Consider the following 26490-nt stretch of genomic DNA (forward strand, 5'->3'; position numbering starts at 1 on the left):
GAACAATGGTAGCTTTAATCGGCAAATTAGAAATGACCATTGGCTTGCAGCCTGCCCACCATGACGTTCACACGCGCTGCCTCTATCTCCTGGATTCCCTCAAAGACTGCAGAGCACTGGAACACCCAAACAATCTCCAAACAGCAAATCACAGGCTCTAACAGTTCCAGAATCACAAGACGAAAAACAATAGTAAAAGACATTAAAAGAAGTGAAGTATATGGTTTCACAATCTATCCAAATGATGTCAACAGAAGGACTGTTGTATGCAAACACCATCTTGACTGGAAATTTCTTTTTTGACGATATTAATCAAATCAAAACCAGCTGCATTTGTGTACACATTTACAACAGCAGTTTTTAAAATACCGAGTGCTTACAACAGACTAGTTCTCCTGCTGATATTTTCTGTCTTTTTCAGTTCAGTTAGTATTCACTCCTAAATCATCTTAACTTCAAACATCTCTTCTGAAATACCACATAATTTTCTGTGTTCTTAACAAAATATCAAATTTTACTATTTGAATTTCATTGGAGTATACAAATCCTAATAACCCTGCAAAATATTTTCTCTTGTATCTTAATATTCAAAATTGTAGTTCAAAATTGCACATAATATTCCAGCACATTATATCTTATACTCTTAAAAAAGTTGCTCTAAACCACCCAAATTCCATTCATGTTTCTCTTAATGAAATTTACATTGAATTCTGATGTCCAATGATCTCACTTTCAAATTAATTGGCTTTTATACTTTTAGTATTTCTAAAATATCACTTACCATGGCTCTGTCTTTTTCTACCTATGTTCATGACACCTCACGTTCTCAATTTGACAACTTTCAAATTTTCTGCCCACCCTCACCACCTCATTTTTCCTAAGAATAGTCAGTTCCTGTATACTTCTATTGCACTTCAGAAAGGCCTCAGAGGTTGTTTCTTTTTGGAACACACACACAATCAGTTCTCCTTCACCAACACCTTCCTGTTTGGCAGAACTTGTATTTACCCTCAACAATTTCTCATCTGGCTCCTTATACTTTCTCCATACTAAAGCTGTGGCCATGAGCACTTGAATGGGCCTCAGTTACGGCTACCTTTTTATTGGCTATATGGAGCAATCTATGTTCCAAGCCTAAACTGGCACCACTCTCCAACTCTTTCTCTACTACATTGACAATTGCATCTTATATTCGTGTGGTGATGGTGAACTTTATCCATTTTGCTGCCAACTTCCATCCCACCCTCAAGTTCATTTTGACTCTGCTCTCCCCTTTCCTGATCTATCTCCATCCAAGGACACAGATATCTCCAATACCCATGATAAACTGATTGACTCCCACAGCTACTTTGACTACAACCACCTCACAACCTCCCTTTCAGGCCATTTCTCTATCTCTGTTCTCAGGTCAAGGCCTTCCATCCCCTGAGATTGAAGTCCTCACTCTCATCCCCTCTGATCCTTTACCCTAATCCCACACCCTCCCTGGTACACCTGGGATGGAGTTCCCTTGGTCCTCACCTTGCCCTCCTGGGTCCATCTGTTCTGTACAAAGCCAGGACCCTACCTTTCACTGAACATATCCTACCCAGGTTTGATCTTTCAAAAGCAAAACCTTGCATTTATCTGGATTGAAAGCTATTTATCAATTCTCAGCTCAGATGCCTAGTCAATCAAGATTCCTCTATAATTGGTCATAAACGTGTACACCATCTACTATACTAGCTATATTGGATAGATAGATATATACTACATTGATCCCAAAAGAAATTAGTGTCACAGTAGCATTACAAGTGCACAGATATACAAATATACAGATATTAGAAGTAAAGAAAGAATAAAAAAATGTTACCTTGAACAGTTGGGGGGGGGGGGGGGTCACTTCTATGGCTATAGGCTGACTAATTATAGAGCCAAATGCCAAGGGTAAGAATGACTTCATATAGCACTCTTTGGAGCAGCGCAGTTGTCTTAGTCTATTACTAAAAGTGCTCATCTGTTCAGCCAAGGTGGCATGCAAAGGGTGAGAAACATTGTCCAGAATTGATAGGATCTTCCATAGGGTCAGTATTCACCAATGAAAAGGACCTTGGCAATTGTGGGGATGACTTACAGTGGTCTGAAATGCTTGAGTGTATAGACATTAATAAAGAGAATGTGCTGGAGCTTTTGAAAGGTATTGTCAGATCAGTCACTGGGACCAGATGAGATATATCCCAGGCTACTGTGGGAGTGAGGAAGGAGATTGCTGAGCCTCTGGCAAGGATTTTTGCATCATCAATAGGGATGAGAAAAGTACCAGAAAATTGGAAGTTTGCAAACGTTGCTCCTTTGTTCAAGAAAGTGAGTAGAGGTAACCCAGGAAATTATAAACCAACGAGTCTTACTTTAGTGGTGGGCAAGTTGTTGGAGAAGATCCTGAGAGGCAAGATTTATGAGCATTTGAAGACATAATCTGATTAGGGATTGCAAGTCATTGATTGTCAAGAGCAAGTCATGCCTTAAAAACCTGACTGAATTCTTTGAGGATGCAACAAAACACATAGATGAAGTTAGAGCAGTGGATGTAGTGTATATGGATTTCACTAAGGCATTTGACAAGGTTCCCCAAACAAGGCTCATTCAGAAAATAATGAGGCATGGATCCAAGGAAATCTTGCCTTGTGGATCCAGAATTGGCTGGACCACAGAAGGCAAAGGGTGGTTGTGGGTGCTTTATACTCTGCATGGAGGACAGTGACCATTGGTGTTCTGCAGGGATCTATTCTGGGACCCCTCCTCTTTGTGATTTTTATAAATGACCTGGATGAGGAAGTAGAAGTGTGGGTTCACTAATTACACAAAAATTGGAGCATTGTCAGAGGTTACAGCAGGACATCTATAGGATGCAGAACTGGGCTGAGAAGTGGCAAATGGAGTTCAACCCAAATAAGTGTGAAGTAGTTCATTTTGGTATGTCAAATTTGAGGACAGAATTTAATATTAATGGTAAGACTCTTGGTAGTGTGGAAGATCAGCAAGATCTTAGGGTCCATGTCACAGGACACTCAAAGCTGATGCACAGGTTGACAGTGTTATTAAGAAGGCGTATGGTATGTTGGCCTTTATCAACTGGGATTAAGTTCAAGAGCCATGAGGTAATGTTACAGCTATATAAGACCTTAGACCCCACAGAGTACTGTGTTCAGTTCTGGTCACCTCATTACAGGAAGGATGTGGACATTATAGAGAGAGTACAGAGGAGATTTACAAGGATGTTGCCTGGATTGGGGAGCATGCCTTATGAGAACAGGTTGAGTGAACTTGGCCTTTCCTCCTTGGAGCAATGAAGGATGAGAGGTGACCTGTTAGAGGTGTATAAGATGATGGGAGGCATTGATTGTGTGGACACCCAGGGCTGAAAATGATAACATGAGGGGGCATAGTTTTAAGGTGCTTGGAAGTAGGTACAAGGGGGATGTCAGAAGTAAGTTTTTCCACACAGAGTGGTGGGTGCGTGGAATGCAATGCCAGAGTTGGTGGTAGAGGCAGATACAATAGGGTTATTTAAGAGACTCTTAGATAGGTACATGGAACTTAGAAAAATAGATGGCTATGCAGTAGCAAAATTCTAGGCAGCTTCTAGAGTAGGTCGGCACAACATTGTGGGCTGAAGGGTCTGTAATGTGCTGTAGATTTTCTATGTTTCTATCTACAGGGTCCTCTATTCTACGACAGCCTCCAGTGTGTCCAGTTTGACTCTTATAACAGAGCCAGCCTTTTTAATCAGTTTATTGAGCCTGTTGGCATCACCTGTGTTGATGCCATTGCCCCAGCACACCACTGCATAGAAGACTGTACTAGCAACAACAGACTGCTAGAGTGTGTGAAAGACAGCCCTGTATACTTCAAAGGACATCAGTCTCCTCAGGAAGTAGAGGTGGCGCTGCCCTTCTTGTACACAGCCTCTGTGTTGGTGCTCCACTCAAGTCTATCATCCAAGTGCACCCCCAGGTACTTGTAGGTCCTCACCATCAATAGTAACAGGGAGCAAACAGGTATCATTTGCAAACTTACCAGCCACATTTTGTACATTCACATCCAAATTGTTTATATAAATTATAACAACAAAGCTCCTTGCCTAATCAGAGGCAACCCTCAAACATCACTAAGAATAGGACCTTCCTACCACTGAGCCTATTATCTCTCTCAGATCCTATGCAACGCAACCTTCCAGACTAGCATGCTGTGAGGGACCTTGTCAAGGGTGTGCTAAACTGCATATATTTAATATTAGCTGTGTTTCTCTCTTCTAACTTCTTCACCTCCTTAAAGACCTTCAAGAAATTTGCCAGACATGGCCCCTCATGCACAATATCATGCTGACTGCCCCAAGTCAGGCCTTGCCTCTCCAAATATTGGTAGATCCTGTTGCTTAGCATTCCCTCAATTTACTCATTGATGTCAACCTCATTGCCTGTAGTTTCCTGATTTGTTTCTGCTATCCACTTTAAACAATAGCACCACATTAACCATTCAGCATTCCTCCAGAACATCATCTCAAGCTAGAGATGAAACAATTATCACTGCAAAGGCCTCCACAATTTATTCTTTAGTTTCTCACAAGAACGTACTAGGTCAGGCCCTGGAGTTTTATCCACAAGCACTTCAAAGCCTTCAATATTGCAAAATGATTGACAAGACGATTGCTAGGAGCCTCTTAGCCACTTGACAATGGCCAGTAAATAATAAGACATTAGATTTAAGCAGAGCAGCCACTGTGGGAGTGGTCACTGTGTGAGTGGGCCAGCATTAGAGTGGAGAGCTTGAGGCGTTGACTCATAGAGGCTTTGGAGAGGAGAGGAGGAGGCTGTAGGTAGGTTTTTCTCATATTGTTTTCTTTTTTATTTCCTTCTTTTTTATTGCACAGTTAGAGCACTGGGAATGCCAGACAGGATAGTGGAATGCTGTTCTTGCAGCATGTGGGAAGGCAGGGTGTCCTCCAGTATCTCTGATGACTACTCCTGCAAGAAGTGAATCCAACTCCAGCTTCTTCCAGATCATGTTATGGAACTGGAACTGGATGAACTCTAGATCATTTGGGAGTCTGAGGAGTTAATTTACAGGGAGGTAGTCCTAAGGTGCAGGACACAGGTAACTGAGTGACCATCTAGTGGAGGAAAGGGTACAGGCAGACAGTGTAGGGTGCCACTGTGGTCATTCACCTCAATAATATACTGCTTTGGATATTGTTGGCAAGGTGGGGGAAGGGTAATGACATAGCAGAGGAAAGCTACAGCTACAAACTCTGCCAATGAGTTTGTCTCTGTGGCTCAGAAGGGAAGGGAGAGAAGAGGTGAGCTGTAGTGATAGGAGATTCATTAGTTAGGGGAACAGCCAGGAGATTCTGTGGATAAGAACAAGATTCCCAGATGGTATGTACCTCCCAGGTGCCGGTGACAATGACATCTCAGACCAAGTCCACAGCATTCTTAAGTGGGAGGATGAGCAGCCAGAGGTTGTGGTCTATGTTGGTACCAATGACAATCCACACCTTCACATACCAACTGCTATTGCCCAGATCTTCACCTCCCTCAGTCCCCACCTTCCAGCAACTCCCCATGGACACCTTCACTACTGAGCAAGTGAGAAGGGCTCTGGGAAAAATCAGACACAGCAAAGCTTTGAGACTGAATAATGTGAACCCCAAGGTCCTGAAGGAGTGTGCTGAGCAGCTGTGTGGAGTTCTCCAGCACATTTTCAATCTGAGTCTCAGCATGTAAAGGGTCCCGACTGTGTGGAAAACATCATGAGTGGTCCCAATCCCAAGAAGGGCCAACTGGAGGTCTTCAATGACTACCATCCAGTGATCCTGACGTCACACATTATGAAGACCCTAGAGAGGCTAAGTCCTGGGTCACCTCCAATCCCTGGTCAGATCAGTCCTCGATCCCCTGCAGTTTCCCTACCAGGAGCACATTGGAGTTGCTGTCATCTACCTGCTGAACAGAGCCTACTGTGATCATGTTTTTTGATTGCTCAAGTGCTTTCAATACTATATAACCCTCATTGCTGGGGATAAAGCTCTACTCAATGCAGGTTGGCATTTCCATTGTATCCTGGATAATGGACCACCTGACTGGCAGACTACAGTTTGTGTGGCTTCAGAGCTGTGTGGCAGACACGGCTTTAAGCAGCGCTGGTATTGGCTTCCTTCCTGTTTACCCTGTATACCTTGGACTTTAGATACAACATGGAGTCATGTCACTTACAAAAATTCTCTGACCTAAACAATAGTTGGGGGATGGGAGGATGAATACAGGGCCTTGGTGGAAGACTTCATCAAATGGTGCAAGCTGAATCTGCAGCTCAACATCAGTAAGACAAAGGAGATGGTGATGGACTTTAGGAAGACTAAGCCTACATTGCTTCCTGGTACTGTTGGGGGTGAGGATGTGAATGTGGTGAGGACCTACATGTACCTGGCAGTGCACCTAGATGATAGACTTGAGTGGAGCACCAACAGAGAGGTTATGTACAAGAAGGGCCAGAGTTGGCTCTACTTCCTGAGGAGACTGAGGTCCTTCAGTCTATGTAGGCCTCTTCTTCACATGTTCTAACAGTAGCTATTGATGCTACCCATGCCATGTTGTAATGAGACCTGAAATTGGAAGATAATAGAGAATAACACATGGTTAAGGAGATGGTGCAGGAAGTAGGGCTTCAGACCTTGGGATCATTGGGCTCTCTTCCAGGTAGGGTGAGACCTCAACAGATGGGATGGTTTGCACCTGAAATGGAAGGGAATATCCTTGAAGGGTTGATAGTGCTGCTCCAGGGTTTTAAAAAGTTGCAGGGGGATTGGAATCAGAGTGTCATGACAGACAGTGGAGTGATTGTGGGGAAAGATGTTGTTAAACCTAAATACAAAGACAGGAATTGAAAGGTTGAGCATAGTGGGAATAGTATTCTGAGTTGTGCCTATTGCAATACAAGGAGTATTGTAAGACAGATGAGCTTACAGCATGGATCATGTGGAAAGATGACATTGTTGCCATTAGTGAGACTTGGTTGCAGGAGAGGCAGGGCTGGCAGAGCAATGTTCCAGGGTTCCATTGCTTTAGATGTGATTGAGTGGGAGGGATTAAAGGGAGAATGTGCAAAGCTGGATCTCCTATTAGAGAACGAGACAGGGTAGTGACAGAGCTGTGTGTACGGGATCACATTAGATCATGTGATCATAATTGCAATATTTTCAAGATTATTATGGAGAAGGGTAGGTCTGGTTCCCAGGTTGAGATTCTAAATCAGAGAAACGCCAATTTTAATATAAGTTTGTAGCATCAGAAAGGATCTGGCAAGTATGGATCGGGACAGACTGCTTTCTGGTAAAGGCATGCTTGGTAAGTGTGAGGCCTTCAAAAGCGAATTTTTGAAAGTACAGGGTATGCATGTTCCTGTCAGAATAAAAGTCTAACAAGTTCAGGGAACCTTCATTTTCAAAATATACTGAGGCCCTTGTTAAGAAGGAGGAGGTGCATTAGCAGTTATAAGCAGCAAGATACAAATGAGGTACTAAAGGAAGAAATGCAAGAGAATAATTAAGAGGGAAATTAGGATGGCTAGAAGAAGACATGAGGTTGCTCTAGCAGACAAAGTAAAAGAAGAATCCCAAAGGCTTTGCTGATTTATTGAATGCAAAAGCATAGCAAGGGAAAAAAATGGTCTTCAAAGATCAACACAATCATCTACAGTGCCTATAAAATGTATTCACCCCACCTGGATGTTTTCATGTTTTATTGTTTTCACGGCATTGAATCACAGTGGATTTAATTTGGCTTTTTGACAACAGAAAAAGACTCTTGTGTCAAAATGAAAACAGATCTCTACAAAGTGATCTAAACTAATTACAAATATAAGTCACAGCAGAGGTATTTAACCACAGGAGGTTTCGAGGATAGCTAATGTTGTCCGGTTGTTTAAGAAAAGCTCTAATAATAAACTTGGAAATTATAGGGTAGTTAGACTAACATCAGCAGGTTAATTTATCGGAAAGTATTCTAAGGAATCATATATATCAGTACTTGGATATGCAAGGGCTGATAAGGGTTCACTTTGTGCATGGTAAGTCATGTCTAACCAATCTTATAGAGGTTTTTGAAGAAGTTATCAGGAAAGTTGATGAAGGCAAGGCAGTGGATGTTGCAAACTTTGTTTCTTGGGCACATGTACATGCTCAATTAGTTTGTACCCTAAAAAACAGTGAACAAAGTTGGGATATTCAACAAAATAGGGAACATCAAAAGTCTCAATATTGCTACTTTTTAATTGTACTTCATACCAAATTAAATTCTAGAGCAGATTTCATGTGATATAATTTGCTTATATTTGCAGTTGAAACAAAATGTTTCTTTAAAACACTGCCAGTTAAAATTTGGCATTCAATCTGACATAAGGATATACAAAAGAAAACAGCTCAGACTAATAGAAACAAAAGTACTCACTTCACATCAGCTGCTGTTGCTGCAAACTCTGTCTGCATCATATTCCATTTGATGCACTATTAAATTAAAAGAAGTAAATTATCAGGCAGTCAATGAAATTTTCAGAAATGTTTCAATCTGTAATCTAGTTCTGGAAGTAAGTCACAAGGCACTACTCTCTTCAATGTACAATGTTGACTACAACTATTAACAAACTTTTCAGATTTCAACATTGATAGCACACCAATTAATTTTTAAAACCCAATTTTAGCAATCTACAGCAACCTAGGCAGCAAACCTTAGCTCAGCAAAGAAATCACTGGGCACTCTAGGCAGTGTTTATTTCAGACATGTTTTCAAAAAAAGCCAAGACTAATAATGTCCACTTTTAATCTCCACATCAGCCATTGTCCATTAAAAGCCAGGGGGCACAAAAACACATGAAGGCAGTAATTAATTGACTCCAATGAACAAAAAGCAGAATGTGCTCTACAGTTCACAAAAAAAATGACTTTGTTAACATGAAGTTTTAATATTAGGATCAAAATGTAGTTATTTGTAGGCATTCATTGGCTGCTTTGATTCTGGAATGCAAGTGATACTATGAGGAGTCAACCCTGATGCACCATTCTCAAAGCAATGAGTGAAAGCAGAGTCTGAAAGGACTGAAAGTACTTTATGAAGTATGGTAAGCCGTATTTAGAATATTGTCCAGTTTTAGTCACTTTGCATTATGAAATGCACCATTAAGCTGAAAATAGCACAGAGGATATTTACGAAGAATGTTGCCAGGGCTGGGATTTCTTTTCATTGGAGCATAGGAGAATGTGGGGTGATGTTTTAGAGGTGTATAAAAATCGTTAGCCATAGGACAGGTGAATATGTACAGACTTTTTTCTCAGGGTTGGAAAATCAACAATTGGAGGTCATAGGTTCAACGTAAAAGGAAAGATTTCATTGGAACTGAGGTTCATCCAGAGAATGGTCAGTATATGGAAACAGCTGCTGGAGGAAGTGGTTGAGGTGCAAAAAATGAGGGGCAAGCTTATAAAAGTGATAAAATTATGAGGGTATAGATAGGGTGAATAGTGATGGGACTTGATACTTAAGGGCCATACTTGGAGGATGCAATACTGGACCTCCTGTTAGGGAATGAGGTAGAGCATGGAACCAAACAGGCAAACAGGAGGCACTTTGGTTCCAGCAACTGTAATTCCATTAGTTTTAAGATAGTGATGGTAAAGGACAGTGTCACAGACTGGGTCCTAAACTGAAGCAGAACAAATTTTGAGGGAATTAGGCAGGATGAAGTAGAGTTCAACTGGGTGAGTCTGTTTGAAAGGGAAGAAACAAATGGCAAGTGGGAGGTTTTTAACACTGGGATATCAAGAGTCCAGGAACAACATTTTCCCGTTAGTGTAAAGAGTAACTTTAATGGATCCCTGGCTGACAAGAGTTGTTGAGGCTCTGTCAAGAAAGAAAGGATACATTGTGTTTAGGAGGTTGGGGATGTGTGAATCCTTTGATGAAGATAAAAAGAATACTTAAGTGGGAAATCAGGAGAGCAAAAGGAAGATATGAGATGGATCTGGCAGGCAAGATTAAGAAAAATCCCAAGAGGTTCTATAGCTATATTAAGAGGAAAAGGGTGGTTTAGAGATCAGCAGGGCTGCCTATGTTTCAAGCCACATGAGGTGGGTGGGATATTTAACAAATATTTTCCTTCAGTGTTTACTAAAAAGAAATTCATGGTTATTCAAGAGATAAAGGAAACAAGTGGAGATGTTTTGGGAACAGTCATATATCAGGGAGGAGGCATTTGCAACTTAACAGCACACTAAGATCAGTAAACCTTCCAGGGCCTGACTGAGTGCATTTTGGACCTTGGTGAGATGCTAGAGAAGAAATTCTGGAAGTTCTTGCAGAGTATTTGATTCATCATTAGCCACTGGTGAAGTTCCTGAAGACTGTAAGGCAGCTAAATGTTATTCCATTGTTTAAGGGTAGCAAGGACAAGCTAAGAAACAAAGGTCAGTTACTCTGACATCGGTGGCTGAGAAGTTACTAGAGGAAATTCTGAGTAATATCTTCTACCAGAACTTGGATCTGATTAAGAGAACTCAGCATGCGTTTGTGCATGAAAAGTCATGCTCGACGTTACCTTTTAGAGTTTTTTGAAGATGTAACCAAAAGATGGGGGTCAATGCTGTCTGTTTGTACCAGCCTACTGTAGGGACAAGGCTTTTGACAATGTCCCTGGTAAGACAGCTTATGTCCCACAAAATTCAAGGACAGCTAACTATGTGCATTCAAAATTGACTCGGAGGTAGGAAACAGAGGTTGGTGGTTGAAGGTTGTTTCTTGGAATGGAGTCCGGTGACGAGTGGTATACTGCAGGGATTTGTGTTGGGACTCTTGGTATTTGCTATTTAGAAACATAGAAAACCTACAGCACAATACAGGCCCTTTGGCCCACAAAGTTGTGTCAAGCACGTTCCCTACCTTAGAAATTACTAAGCTTACCTATAGCCCTCTATTTTACTAAGCTCCATGTACCTATCTAAAAGCCTCTTAAAAGACCCTATCGTATCCGCCTCCACCACCGTTGCCGGCAGCCCATTCCACACACACACCACTCTCTGAGTAAAAGACTTACCCATGACATCTCCTCTGTATCTACTCCCCAGCACCTTAAAACTGTGTCCCATTGTGGCAACCATTTCAGCCCTGGGAAAAAGCCTCTGGATAATCCACATGATCAATGCCTCTCATCATCTTGCACACCTCTATCAGGTCACCTCTCATCCTCCTTCGCTCCAAGGAGAAAAGGCCGAGTTCACTCAACCTATTCTCATAAGGCATGCTCCCCAATCCAGGCAATATCTTTGTAAATCTCCTCTGCATCCTTTCTATGGCTTCCACATCCTTCCTGTAGTGAGGCGACCAGAACTGTGCACAGTACTCCAAGTGGGGTCTGACCAGGGTCCTATATAGCTGCAAAATTACCTGTTGGCTCCTAAATTCAATTCCACGATTAATGAAGGCCAATACACCATATGCCTTCTTAACCACAGAGTCAACCCGTGCAGCTGCTTTGAGGGTACTATGGACTCGGACCCCAAGATCCCTCTGATCCTCCACACTGCCAAGAGTCTTACCATTAATACAATATTCTGCCATCATATTTGACCTACCAAAATGAACAACTTCACACTTATCTGGGTTGAACTCTGTCACTTCTCAGCCCAGTTTTGCATCCTATCAATGTCCTGCTGTAACCTCTGACTGCCCTCCACACTATCCACAACACCTCCAACCTTTGTGGCATCAGCAAACCTACTAACCCACCCCTCCACTTCCTCATCCAGGTCATTTATAAAATTCACAAAGAGTAAGGGTCCCAGAACAGATCCCGGAGGCACACCACTGGTGACCGACCTCCATGCAGAATCATTTATATAAATGATTTGGATGCGAATGCGCAAGGCCTAATCAGGGAAAGATATGGTTAAACTGGAATGAGTACATAAAATATTTAGAAGGATGTTGCCAGAACAAAAGGGTCTGAGTTACAGGAAGAGGCTAACCAGAGTAAGTTTTTATTCCTTGGAATGTAGGAGAACTGGAAGGGTGGAGTGGGAGCCTTGTAGAAATATTTAAATATGAAAGGCATCAATAAGAAGGATGGTATTTTTCTCCCAGGGTAGGGGAGTCCAAATTTAGGGGTCAGAATTAGAATCAGGTTTATTGTCTCAGACAAATGTCATGAAATTTTTGTTGTTTGCGCAAGTCAAAAAAACAAATTTAGATCATAGGATTAGGGTAAGAGGGGTAAGATTTAAAAGGGACCTGAAGAGCAACCTGAGGGATGGTGTGTATGGATTAAGGCAGATACAGTATTATTTAAGATCACTTAGATAGGTACATGGACATATGGGACTTGAGGGATTTCTGCCAAATACAGGAAATTGGGGTTAGCTGGGTGGACTATCACGTTGGCCTAGACTGGTTGAAGGGCCTGTATCTACTGAAGATCTTTTAATTCCTCTCTTACTGTAATTGAATGGCAGGGACAACAAGCTAGAATCTGTGCTGTATTGCTCTATGACTATGAATGTGTAGTCTTTAACCCTAATTTGGAAAATCAAGAACTAGAGGACATTGGTTTAAGGAAAAAGGTCAGAGATTTAATACGAATCTAAAGGGCAATTTGTTCACCCAAGTGAGGTGTACGTATGGAAAGACCTGCCAGAGGAAGTGGTTGGGATTCCTGTTCTTCGTTATTTAAATAAATATGAATGTGGGCCAGCTGGACTGAGGGGCCTGTTTTCATGCTGTCTTACTCTATTCTAGTCAAATTGAAGCCAATGAGGATCAAGAGAAAAATTATTTCCTTTTTGCTGTTCTAGTTGCCGTCCTACAGGAAGGATGTGACTGCACAGGAGAATGTAGAGGGGATGCACTATATTGTTGCTTGGATTGGATGGATTTAGTTATGGTGAGTGATTGGATAGGTTGGGTAAAAGATACATGTAAGATTATGAGCAGAAAAGATATGGTGGTTGGTCAAATTCTTTTCCAATGGATGGGATATAAAAAAACAAGGCAGCATTGGTGTAAAACGAGGAAAGTTTGAAAGGATATCTGAAGGGCAAGTACAGAGAGTGACTGATTTCTAAAAAATGTTGCCAGTGGAGGTGGTGGAATCACAGGTAATCACTATATTTAATTAAATTTAGACAGACACTTAAATAGGCAAAGCATAGGAGGATGTTTTTAGTAGGATTAATATATATATGGGCAAAACAAATCACCATTGACATGGTGTGCTGAAGGGCCTGTATCTGTGCTATGTAATTGTACATTTATGCAGTCATACATACCTTGCACAAAACAAGATTGCTTTAGTTTAAGTTAATTGTTTCTGCCTCGGGATATCGCTGTAGGTGTTACACAAAACAATGTCCTAGGAACAGCCTATTTTAAATTAGTGAATTAGTTTATTACTGTCACATGTGCCGAGGTACAATGAAAAACTTTATATTTATGCCATCCATACAGAACAACAGTGCATTGACATAGTACACGGGGAAATAGTAAGAATGCAGAATATAATGCCACACTTACAGCTGAGGTGCAATGCAGGAGTAAGGTGTAAAATCATAACGAAGTAGATTGTGAGGTCAAGGGTCTATTCTAATTGTACTAGGAAACCATTCAGTAGTCTTATAACAGCAGGTTAGAAACTGTCCTTGGGACTGGTGGTATGTGCTTTCAGGCATTTTTATGTCCTATCTGATGGGAGGGGAGAAAAGAGAGAATGTCCAGGGTGTGTGGTGTCTTTGATTATGTTGGCTGCTTTCCCGATGCAGTGAGAAGTGTAAACAAAGTCCATAGAGGGAAGGCTGGTTTCTGTGATCTGCTCCACTGTTTATTGTGCTCTGAATAACTGCCATACTAAACCGTGATGCATTTGAGATGCACCCCTCTCACTGAAAATTAGCAAGGCCAAGGAGCTGATTATTGTCTTCAGGAAGAGGTAACTGGAAGTCCATGAGCCAGTCCTCATTGGGGAATCAGAGGTGGAGAGGATCAGCAACTTTAAATTCTTTGGTGTAGGCATTTCAGAGGATTTGTCCTGGATCCAGCACGTAAGCACCGTTACAAAGAAAACAAGGTAGAGCCTCTACTTTCTAAGAAGTTTGCAAAGATTCAGCATATCATCCAAAACTTCTGACAAACTTCTATAGATGTGCAGTGCAGGGTATATTAATGGGTTGCATCACAGCCTGGTATGTAAACACCAATACCTTGAAACAGAAAAACCTACAAAAAGTAATGGACACAGCCCAGTCCATCACGGGTAAAACCCTCCCAACCATTGAGCACATCTACATGGAATGCTATCTTAGGAAAGCAGCATCCATCATCAGAAACCCCCCATTAATCAGGCTATGCTGTCTTCTCGCTGCTGGCATTAGGAAGGAGGTAAAGAAGTCTCAGGACCCACACTACCAAGTTCTGAAACAGCTATTACCGCATAACTATCAGGCTTTTGAACCCGAAGGAATAACTTCACTGAACTGTTCCCACAACCTACTGATTCACTTTCAAGTACTCTTCATCTCACGTTCTTGATATTATTATCATTTTGCTTTATTTTGTTTCTTTTTACTTACTGTGAATTTTCACTAGCAAGTTAATCTCAGATTTGTATATGGTGACATAAATTTACTTTGAATTCTACAGTGTATTGATTAAAATTGGTGAGAGTCAAAGGGGACATGCCAACTTTCACTGGACACCTAAGAAAGCAGAGGTACTCTGGTGAGCTTTCTTGTCCATGGCATCAATGTGGTCTGACCAGGTTAGGTGACTGGTGATGTTCACTCCTAGAAATTTGGAGCTCTCAACTGGATGTAAACAACAGTATCTGTACTGACGCCGCTGCCCCCACCCCCACTTCCTTTAGTCATGAACCAGCTTTTTGTTTGCTGACATAGAAGGTTGTTGTCATGATACCATGTCACTAGGCTCTCTACCTCTTTCCTGTATTGATTCGTTTATTTGAGATACAGTCCACTATGGTGGTATCATTTGCAAACTTACTGATGGGAGTTACAGCTGTATCTGATTACACAGCAGTGAGCGTATTGGGAGTAAAGTAAGGAGCTGAGGACACAGCCTTATTGACAGGGGTCTTGCTGATTGTCAGGAAGTTGAAAAGGAAGGTGTTGAATGCTGAGTCTATGAGTTTTTAGATGAGTGTACTTGGAATTATGGTATTGAAGCAGAGCTGTACTGGATAAATAGTAGTCTTTGTTATCCAGATGCTCTAGTGATGAATATAGAGCTAGAAAGATGGGCCTGTTATAGTGGTTGGTGAATTGCAGTAGATTGGGGTTACCTAGGAGAATGGAACTGATTGTGCGATGACCAGCCTTTCAAAGCACTTCATGATGATGGATGTCAGAGCTACCAAGTAATAATCATTATTGTGAACAGATCACAGAAACCATGATTGTCTATCATTCCCGCTGCCTTGGAAAAGCAGCCAACATCATCAGACCACTCCCACCTCAAGCATTTTCTCTTCTTCCAACAACCCCCCCTCCCCCCAAAATCAGGCAGAAGACACAAAAGCCTGAAATCACACACCACCAGGCCCAAAGACTGTTTTTATCCCACTGTAACAACACCAGTGAGTGAACCTCTTATATGATAAAGGTGGACTCTTAACCTCAAAATCACACGCAACTTTATTGTCTGCCTACACTTTTGCTGCAACTGTAGAACTATATCCTATATTGTTATTGTTTTCCCTTGTACTACCTTGACATACTGATGTGGTGAAATGATCTGCATGGGTGGCATGAAAAAGAAAATTACTTTTTTACTAAACCTCACTATATGCAACTATAATAAACCAATTTTAAGCAACATAACAGGTTTGTGAGAATATAATTTTCTACAAGTCACTTACCATTCAGACTGAATATGATTGGTCAAAATTATATTTATGATCCCTGGCCTCATAACTCAAGCATTGTTCCATAATAGCTACTCCCATCCATTATGCCCATCTTAACATTGTTTTATGTATATGGGTGCCACGGCAGCATGACTATTAGCATAATGCTATTACAGCTTGAGGCACTGGAGTATGGAGTTCAATCCCGGCATCCCCTGTAAGGAATTTGTACGTCAGCCCCGTGTAACATGTGGGTTTCCTCTGGATGCTCCAGTTTCCTCCCATAGATCAAAGGCCTACTAGTTAGTAGGCTAATTTGTCATTATAAATTGTCCTGTGATTAGGCTAGGGTTAAACCGGGGGTTGCTGGTGGTGCAGCTTGAAGGGCCTATCTTGCACTGTATGTATGAATAAATTTTAAAAATACAATATCCTTCTGATATGCTACTAGTGGCAAAACATTCAGTTCAATTGGTCCTTCTCTTAGAATTATTCTCTCCATTTATATTTATGAACTTCGTCAAACCCATTTTGGTTAACCACATTTTAATCCTTTCTTCAGGTTACTGTTCATTTTCTTTAAGCAGCTATTTGGTGAACCATTTTTTTTCATGTTAAAGGAGGCGCAGCTTATCCAAATGCAAAACCGTAGTCCTAAATTAAGACAAGTAATTTTGCACAAAGCAAGAAATACAATGATGTAAATCTGTCATCGATGAATTTACTAACAATGTTTCCTTCACGCTTTTGCTCACTCGAAAATAGCTCTTCAAAACGCAGTTCTAACTTGCCTGCAAAACAGAAAAAAAATGTAAGCACCTCCTTGGTCTACTGTCCTCTCTTACCAGATTCCTTTTTCAGCCCTTTCCCTCTTCCACCTATCACCTTAGCTTCTCACACCATTCCCTTTCATTTCCTCTCCCCCTCCCAAAGACTTCCCCCCCCCCTCACTTGAACTCACTATCTGCTCTTCTACTTCCACCTACCTTTTTATTCTGGCTTCTGCTTTCTTCCTTTCCAGTCCTACTGAAGGGTCTCGGTCTGAAATATTAGCTGTTCATTTCCTTCCCTAGATGCTGCCTGATCTGCTGAGTTCCTCCAACATTTTATGCGTTGCATAAGCAAGGTAGGATAGAACTCAGAACAAAATTGCACAACCCCTCAGCCCACAATGTTGTACTGAAGAAATTATATCAATGACTCATGATTAATTTAATACCTTTTCCCTGTATATTGACCTTAGCCCTCCCTTCTCTGCATATTCATATGCCTATCTAAGTCTCTTAATCGTATCAGTGCTATCTGCCTCTACCACCACCTTTAGCAATGCATTCCATGTCCAACACTGTAAAATACTTGCCTCCCACTGCTATCTTCCCTCTCTCACCTTAAATACATATCATCTAGAACTAGACATTTCAGTCATAGAAAAATGAAAATAGCTGTCCACTCTATGTACCCCTTGCATAATTCTATAAACTTCTATCAAATGGTCTCTATCACACTAGAGAAAACAGCCTCAGCTTGTCCAATCTTTCCTTTGAGCACATCTTCCAAGCGAGGCAGCATCCTGACAAACCGCACGAGCACATTCTTCAATGTTTCCACATATTTCTTATAATAAGGTAACCAAAACTGAATGCAATACATCAAATGTGGCCTACCCAGAGCTTTAGAAAGCTGAAATATAATGTTAGAACTGCACACAAGGTCAGTATCCAGTAAAATGAAATATAACCTCCTGACTCTTGAACTCTATGCCTCAATGAATGAAGGCATGCATTGCATATGCCTATCAAGCTGTGTAGCCACTTTAAAGGAGCTAGGTATGTAGATTCCAAGATCACCTGTTCAGCAAAGCTATTAAAGATCCTGCCAACCTCCCTTTATGTCGGATCTCCCAAAGTGCAGCACCACACACTGTCCACATTAAACTCCATCAGCCACTTCTATATCCATATGATCTATATCTCAGTGTATCCCTTTACAATCTCTGATGCATCCATAATGTCACCAAACTTGTCATCTGCAAAGTTATTCATCACCCAACCACACTTAAAAAAGATCCCTATGGAACACAATGAGTCAAAAACCTCCATCCAGAATAAGAACCATCATAAGTATCCTCTGCTTTCTAAGTGCAAGCCAACATGGATCCCCTGCATTGTAGTTTTGTAGATAAGCTTAGTATGCAGAACCTTGCTCATTTCTTTAGTAAGTTTCATGCAGATTATCTACAGCTCCAACGTCATCACCTTCGTCACCTCCTCAAAAAATTCAGATTAGTCAGACATGACCTGTCCCACGCAAAGTCATGTTGTCCCCTCTTAGACTACTCTTCTCTAAATTTTCATCTTCCTACCATGATGTGAGATCCTCTTGTCTATAGCTTCCAAGATTATCCCTATTTCCCTACTTTGAACAAAAGAAAATTAGCTACCAGCCAGTCCACTGGGACCACATGTGTGGTTAGCAAAGATACAAATATCAAGGTCCCAGCAATCTCTTCCCTAATCTCTTTCAATAACCTGGGGTTTCTCCTATCAGGCCCTGGGGACTTAACCACCATAATATTTTTAAAGAGTCCTATCTGCTATGTTATATAATTCCAAAACATAAAACTAAATGGAAGAAAAACAAGAGGGTCCAGAATGTCAATCTAACTTATTTTTTACTCTAAGCAATGTCTTCGTGTACTACATGGTAGTGTCATGACATAAGCAATTCACATATTTTTACATATAATACAATGAATTATTTAAACAATGTTTAATAAAGCAATTTATTTACAATATTACTGTAACATTAAATATACAAAACTAACACTACCATTTTCTAATCTTGAAATGCTGTAGCATCTATGTTGTACTATTTCCACTCTGGTCTCATTATCCTCCACATCTCACACAAAGTACTCATTTAGGATCTCACTCATATCCTCCAACTCTACGCACAAATTTTCTCCTTTAGCCCTGAGCTGTCCTCTAACATAATTATCCTCTTGTTCTTTAATGTATGTACAGAATGCCTTGGATTTTCTTTAATCCTATTCACCAAGAACCTTTTGTGACCCCTTCATGTTCTTTAAGTCCCTTGATTTCCCATCTATCTCAATATGTACTTTTCTTTGCTCAAAATATAGCACTCAAATGAGAAATTTTGAATAAATGCCTTGAGTTTTATTAAACTTACACTGTTGCATTGTAAGTAACTGCCAGTTGATGTAATTGTTGGCATGAATTAAGCTTCAATTCAATAATTATTCATGTGACTGAATGCATCACTGATTAAACATTTGATATGAAATTGAATAATCCCATTCATTCTCATGATCTCACCTTGGGGATAGGATGTACTCTCATCTAGAAAATACAGAATCAGTAGGGATAGTCAGAATCATTTTTATTACTATCTTATATGGCATGAATTGTTTTGTTTTCCATCAGAAGTTCAATGCAAAAACAGAAAATTATTATGAATTGGAAAATTATGAAGTAGTGCAAAAATTGAATAATGAGCTAGATTGCATGGATAGTTTTGAAATCTAATGCTGGAGAGGAAGAATCTTTCTTCTGAATCCTTGAGTGTTAGTCTTTAAGCTCCTGCAGGTCTTCTCTGATGGTAGTAGTGAGAAGAGGGCGTGTCTTGGATGGTAGTGCCCTTAGGTACCATCTCTTGATGATGTCCTTTAAGAAATAGAGGGTTATGCCCCTGATGGAAATGGCTTGAGTCAACGTTTCTGAAGCTTCTTGTGATCCTATGCATTAGAGTCTCATTCTGATTGGTGATGCAACCAATCAGAATACTCTCCACTGTCACATCACACAGAAATTTGCAAGTCTTTGGTGACATACCAAATCCCTCAAACTAATAACAAAGTAGTACACACAAGGAAATCTGCAGATGCTAGAAATTCAAGCAGCACAGACAAAATGCTGGTGGTATGCAGCAGGCCAAGCAGCATCTATAGAAAGAAGTACAGCTAACATTTTGGGCCGACACCTTTCGTCAGGACTAACTGAAAGAAAAGATAGTAAGAGATTTTAAAGTGGGAGGGGGAGGGATGAAGCCAAGAGCTGGAAAGTTGATTGGCAAAAGGGATACAAGGTTAGAGAAGGGAGAGGATCATGGGATGGGAGGCCTTGGGAGAAAGAAAGTGGGAGGGAAGAACCAGACGAAGATGGAGAGCAGGCAAGGAGTGATTATGAAAAGGACAGAGAGACAAGAGAGAGAGAAAAAGGGGAAAAATAATAAATAAGGGACGGGGTAAGAAGGGAAGGAGATGCATTAACAGATGTTAGAGAAATCAATGTTCACGCCATCAGGTTGGAGGCTACCCAGACGGAATGTCAGGTGTTGTTCCTCCAACCTGAGTGTGGCTTCATCTTGACAGTAGAGGAGGCCATGGATAGACATATCAGAATGGGAATGGGATGTGGAATTAAAATGTACGGCCACTGGGAGATCCTGCTTTCTCTGGCGGACAGAGCGTAGGTGTTCAGCGAAAGTCTCCCAGTCTGCGTCGGGTCTCAACAATATATAGAAGGCTGCACCTGGAGCACCAGGCGCAGTATATCACACCAGCCAACTCACAGGTGAAGTGTCGCCTCATCTGGAAGGACTGTCTTGGGCTCCAAATGGTGGTGAGGGAGGACGTGTAAGGGTAGGTGTAGCAAAGTAGTACTGCTGATGTGCTTCTTCATAAATACATTAACGTGTTGGGCCCAGGACAGATCAGTTACTGTGAGGTTGTAGTTGCAACACCACTCAACCAGTCAAGCTATCTCAATCCTCTACCCTTCTTCTTCTCCATCTAAGATTTTACCAACTACATTGGTGTCATCTGCAAATTTATAGATGGCATTTGAATTAGTCTTGATTGTAGACATCAGCATGGCTTTGTACAGAGGAGAGCTTGTCCTAGAGGTGACAGAACTGATTAATGAGGAAACAGCTTTAGATTTTGTAACACAGATTATGTCAAAGCTTTTGACAAGGTTCCTTAAAGTAGATTCAGAAAATTAAGGTACATGGGATCCATGCAGACTTGGTAGATTGGATTCAACTTGGCTTGGCTATAGAAGAGATTGTCATGCTAGAGGGACAGTATTCTGACTGGAGGTGTGTGTGACCAGTGATTTTCTTGAAGGATCAGTGTTGGGAATTCCAATGTTTGTGAAATATTATATATAGTATCTATCATACACATGCATATACCTGACTTGAATGAAAATGTGATGTTATTAGTAGGTCAACAATGAAAACAAAAATTGGCGTTGTGGACAGCGATAAAGTTCATCAAAAAAATTCAGCAAGATATTGACCAGTCAGAAATATGATCAGAGAAATTGCAGATGATTTTAAACTATAGGTGTGAGGTGATGTGCTTTAGGAGGTCAAATTTCAAAGGAAATTAAATGGTAAAGGCAAGACTCTTAGAAATACTAATGCACAGAAGGATCTTGGGGTTCAAGTCCATAGTTCCCTGAAAATGAAAACAAGAAGATAGGGTGGAACAGACGGCAGCCAGCATACTTGCTTTTATCAGTCAAGGTGCTGAGTGTAAACATCACTATGTTGCAGCTGTATAAAATTTTGGTTTAACACACTTGGAGTATCATGTCCACACACAAAATGCTGGTGGAACACAGCAGGCCAGGCTGACTGGCCTGCTGTGTTCCACCAGCATTTTGTGTGTGTTGTTGTTTGAATTTCCAGCATCTGCAGATTTCCTCGTGTTTGGAGTATCATGTGTAGTTCTGCTTACACTCATTACAGGATGGATGTGGAGGCTTTGGAGAGGATACGGATGAAGTTTACTAGGATGTCATCTGGTTCAAAGAGCATTAGCTGTAAGGAGATAATTAGACAAACTTTGATTACCTTGGTTCAAGTGTCAAAGATCTGATTTAAGTAAAGTTATGAGAAAATTATGAGAGGCATAGATAGTCTGTCTCAGGATAGAAATGTCAAATACAACATGACATAGCTTTAAGGTAAGAGGAGGAATGTTTAAGCGAAAGTTTTTTGTTTACAAACAGGGTGGTAGGTGCCTGGAATGTGAAACCAGGATAGATGCTGGAAGCAAATACTGTATGATAGCAAAGTTTATGAAATATATAGATGGGAATATGAACAGACAGGTAATGAAGGACATGGATCATTTGCAGATAGATGTTCAGTGGCATTGAGGTCAGCAGAGACATCATGGGCCAAAGGGCTCTAATATTCTCTGTACATTACAATGCCAAAGTTCCGTGCCCATCATTATTGCCATGGACAAATTGGGCTGAAAGGGCCCATTTATTAATAAGCACGACTCTAGCTTGAATCCATCTCCTCTATATTTATCTACTTCTGATATGGGAGAGGCTTTCTACAGATTATGCAATCTAAAGTCCTTATAATCATACTCATGTCACTTCTTAACCTCTTCCACTCCAGGGAAAAGAGTCCTAGGATCTCCGCTCTTTTCATTTCTGAAACACTCCAGTTGAGGCAACATTCTGGTGAATCTCCTCTGCATCTTTTTTAGTGCTATCATAGTTTATAAAGTTGGAGCATATGCTTCCTACTCTTCCATTCTAATGAAGGCCAGCACTTTGTTTTTGGGGGTATGGAATCATAAAGAGCACAATTTGTTTGACTCATCTAGAATTAATGTTATCTCATGCACTGTGACAACCTTTGATGGATTCAGTTGTAAGATAATATTCCTTTATCTGATAGTGCAGATACAGGTACAATGCCGTTTTTAAAATTGTGCATAAAGCAAAACTTCCAATGGTGAATTGCCACTTGTAGAAGTTGCTGTGGACACCAGAATTGCAAATCAAATGCTATGATCCTTACAAAAGAACAAAGACACCTTCCAGTAACTACAACAAAAAATGTTCAAGGTGAAGCAGCCAGGCAGATCACAAGATCTTCAACTGCAGCTATTCAGGCAGTAGAATTTCCCTTTAAGACTTCAATACCTCACTGAAAGGATATAGTGGTGATCTTGTTTTACCAACATCCTATTGATCTGTGTTATCATTTTCAGAGAACAATCGAGATGAACCCCCAAGGTTCCTCTGTCATCAACATTGCTTCACACCCCATCCTTTACTGTGTATGCCCAACCCCATTTGACTTTCCAAAATGCATCATCCCGTACTTGTTGGGGTTAAATTCCATCTGACAATGTTCTGCCCAACTTTCCCATCTGCTCAGGATCCTGTAATAGCCTTAGACAACAATCCTCTCTATCCACAGTACTACCAACTGTCATGTTACCCACAAACCTACAGATTTCCATTAAGTTGTTAATCATTGCATCAAAAGGACAGATAAGTGGACAGAGAAGTGACTACATGCTTTGAGTTGGTGGACTGGGCCACATTCAAGGACTTGGCAGAGGGCCTGAATGAATATGCCATAGTTGTTACAGACTTTATAAAGACTCTCGTGGACAAGTGTGTACCCACAAAATCATTCAGCCTTCCACAACCAGAAGCCCTGGTTGTACCAAGAAATCTGCAATTTGCTAAGGGCTAGATTGGTGGTGTTCAGAACTGGTGATCCAGTTATGATCTCTGGCAAGCCATCTCAAATGAGAAGCGGTAATTCCGGACCAAACTGGAATCACAGAAGGATGCTTGACAGCTGTGGCAGAGCTTAAATGCCATCACCTCCTACAAGATAAAACCAAGCAACATAAAAGACAACACGAGTGAATCTGCAGATGCTGGAAAAAAATAAAAACACAAAAAGCTGGCAGAACTCAGCAGGCCAGGCCTGTCTGGCCTGTTGAGTTCTGCCAGCATTTTATGTTTTTATTTAACATAAAAGACAACAATTTTTTCGTTCCCAGATGAGCTCAATGCTTTTTATACTTGCTGTGACTGAAAGAACATTGAGGCTCCTTCACAAACCTCCACAGCCTTCCAGCGATTTGATGATTTCAGCCTCTGAGGCTAACATGAGAGCATTGTTCAGGAATCAAAAAAAAACCAAGAAGAATGTGGTAACCTGCCTCAATGACTATTATCAAGTTGTACTTACAACCATTGTGATTAAGTGTCTTGAGAGGTTGGCCATGAAGCTTATCAATTCCTAGCTGAGGAGTGACTTGAATTTGCCCACCATCACAGTATGTGTACTTGGATTTTCAGAGGGCCTTTATCAAGGTGCTTAACAAGCTATGAACCCATTATACTACAGGAATGATTCTAGCATGGATAAAGGAGTGCCTGATTGGCAGGAGGCAAAGAGTGGAAATAAAGGGAGCCTTTTCTGGTTGGTTGCCAGTGTCTAGTAATGTTCCACAGGGATCTGTGCTGCTGGAACAGATTCTTTTTACGTTATATGCTAATGATTTGGATGATAGAATTGATGGTTGTTGCAGAGCTGCAGACAATAGGAAGACAGGTGGAGGGACAGACAGTTTTGAGGAAGTAGAGGGGCTACAGGAGGACTTAGACAGATTAGGAGAATAGGCACAGAAAAGGCAGATGGAATACAGTGTCAGGATGTGTATGGTCATGTACTTTGGTAAAAGTAATGAAAGGGTTAACTATTTTCTAAGTGGAGAGAAAACACAAAAAGCTGAGGTGCAAAGGGACTTGGGAGTGCTCGCGCAGGATTCCCTAAAGGCTAATTTGCAAGCCAAGTCTGTGGTGTGTAAAGCAAATGCAATGTTAGCATTTATTTCAAGAGGACTATAATATTAAAGGATGTAATGTTGAGATTTTATAAAGCACTGGTGAGGCCTCACTTCGAGTATTATGAACAGTTTTGGGCCCTTTATCTTAAAAAGGATGTGCTGAAATTGGAGAGGATTCAAAGGAGGTTCATGAAAATGATTCTAGGATTGAATGGCTTGTCATATGAAGACCATTTGATGGCTCCTGGCCCATATTCACTAGAATTCAGAAAAATGAGAGATGCCCTCATTGAAACTTATCAAATGGTGAAAGGCCTTGATAGAGTGGATGTGGAGAGGATGCTTCCTATGGTGAGTGAGTCTAAGACCAGAGGACACGGCCTCAGAATAGAGGGGCATCCTGTTAGAGATGAGGAAGAATTTCTTTAGCCAAAGAGTGGTGAAACTGTGGAATTCTTTGGCACAGGCAGCTGGGGAGGCCAAGTCTTTATATATATTTATTGCAAAGGTGGACAGATTCTTGATTGGTCAGAGTATGAAGGAATATGGAGAGAAGGCAGGAGGTGCTCAAAGGTGCTATTAGGGGTGTAGAAGGTCAGCAACATTAAATTTCTTGGGGTTACCATGCAAGATGATCTATCCTAGCATGTAAGTGCCATCATAAAGGAGGAATGACCTCAATTCTACTTTCTTAAAAACTTGCGTAAATTCAGCATGTCATATAAAGCATTGAGAAATTTCTGTAGATGTATGGTGGACGACTGGTTTACTAACTGGTTTCATCACGACTTGGTATGGGAACACCAATGACCCGGAACAGAAAAATCTACAAAAGGTGGTGGATACAGCCCAATCTATCACAGGCAAAGACCTTACCATCACTGAACACATTTTCATGGAGGATTACTACAAGAAAACAGCATCCATTATCAAGGAGACCCATCAGCCAGGCCACCCTCTCTTCTCGCTACAGCTATCAAGCAGGGAGTAGAGGAGCCTAGGGGTCCCATACCATTAGATTCACAAACGGGTATTACCCTACAACCATCAGACTACTAACCACTGTGGATAACTTCACTCACCTCAAATATGAAATTATTCCACGACCTATACTTACTTTCAAGGATTCTATACACATGTTCTCAGTATTAATTTTTTTTAAAAACTTTTTTATTTGCACAAGTTGTCCTCTTTTGGACATTGGATGTTTGTTAATCTTCATTATATATAATTTTTATAAACTCTATCTGTAAATGCCTGCAAGAAGATAAATCATAAGGTAGTATATGATGACTTATACATACTTTGATAACAAATTTACTTTGAGCTTTGAACATTGAGAGGCGGTGGTGTTGTTCTGTTGGAAAAAAATTATATCAAATCCTTAGAAATAAGTGACATAGGATCAGAAGATGTAGAATCATAATGGGTAAAGTTGAGAAACTACAAAGATAAAAAAGATTCTGATAGTGGTGATATACAAACCTGACCAATAGCCAGCATGTTAGCATGGGAGATTAAAAAGATATATTATACATTAAGGGCAATATTATGATGTTCATGGAGGATTTTAGCATGCAAGTAAATTGAGAAAATCAGACTAGTGCTAAATCCCAGAAGAGGAATTTGTAGAATGCCCACAAGATGCCTTTTAATACAGCTTGTGATCAAGCCCAGTAGGGAAAAGGTAATTGGGCGTTGTGTATTAGTGATTTGATTAGTGAGCATAAGGTAAAGAAATGCTTGGGAGACAATGATCATAACAGAATTCATCCTGCAGTTTGAGAAGGAGAAACGAAAATAAGATGTTCTGGTATTAAAGTGGAGTAATGGGAACTACAGAGGAGCTGGCCAAAGTTAATTGGAAAGCACCAGCGGGGATGATAGTAGTACAGCAATGCCTAGAGTTT

General features: G+C 40.8%; 1 protein-coding gene across 1 annotated transcript in view; it reads right to left on the reverse strand.

Annotated features, from left to right (window-relative positions):
• LOC140719004 (uncharacterized) overlaps positions 1 to 26490 on the reverse strand; it is a 95935-nt gene that overhangs the window by 7569 nt on the left and 61876 nt on the right. Inside the window, exons 11-12 of the mRNA XM_073033313.1 lie at positions 16663 to 16724; positions 8484 to 8539 (exon numbers count right to left, since the gene is read on the reverse strand). Of these exons, the coding sequence (XP_072889414.1) occupies positions 8484 to 8539; positions 16663 to 16724 (118 nt within the window). The remainder of the gene's footprint in view (positions 1 to 8483; positions 8540 to 16662; positions 16725 to 26490) is intronic.

This window comes from Hemitrygon akajei, chromosome 31 (genome assembly GCF_048418815.1).
Source record: "Hemitrygon akajei chromosome 31, sHemAka1.3, whole genome shotgun sequence".
In the NCBI taxonomy this organism is placed as follows: domain Eukaryota; kingdom Metazoa; phylum Chordata; class Chondrichthyes; order Myliobatiformes; family Dasyatidae; genus Hemitrygon; species Hemitrygon akajei.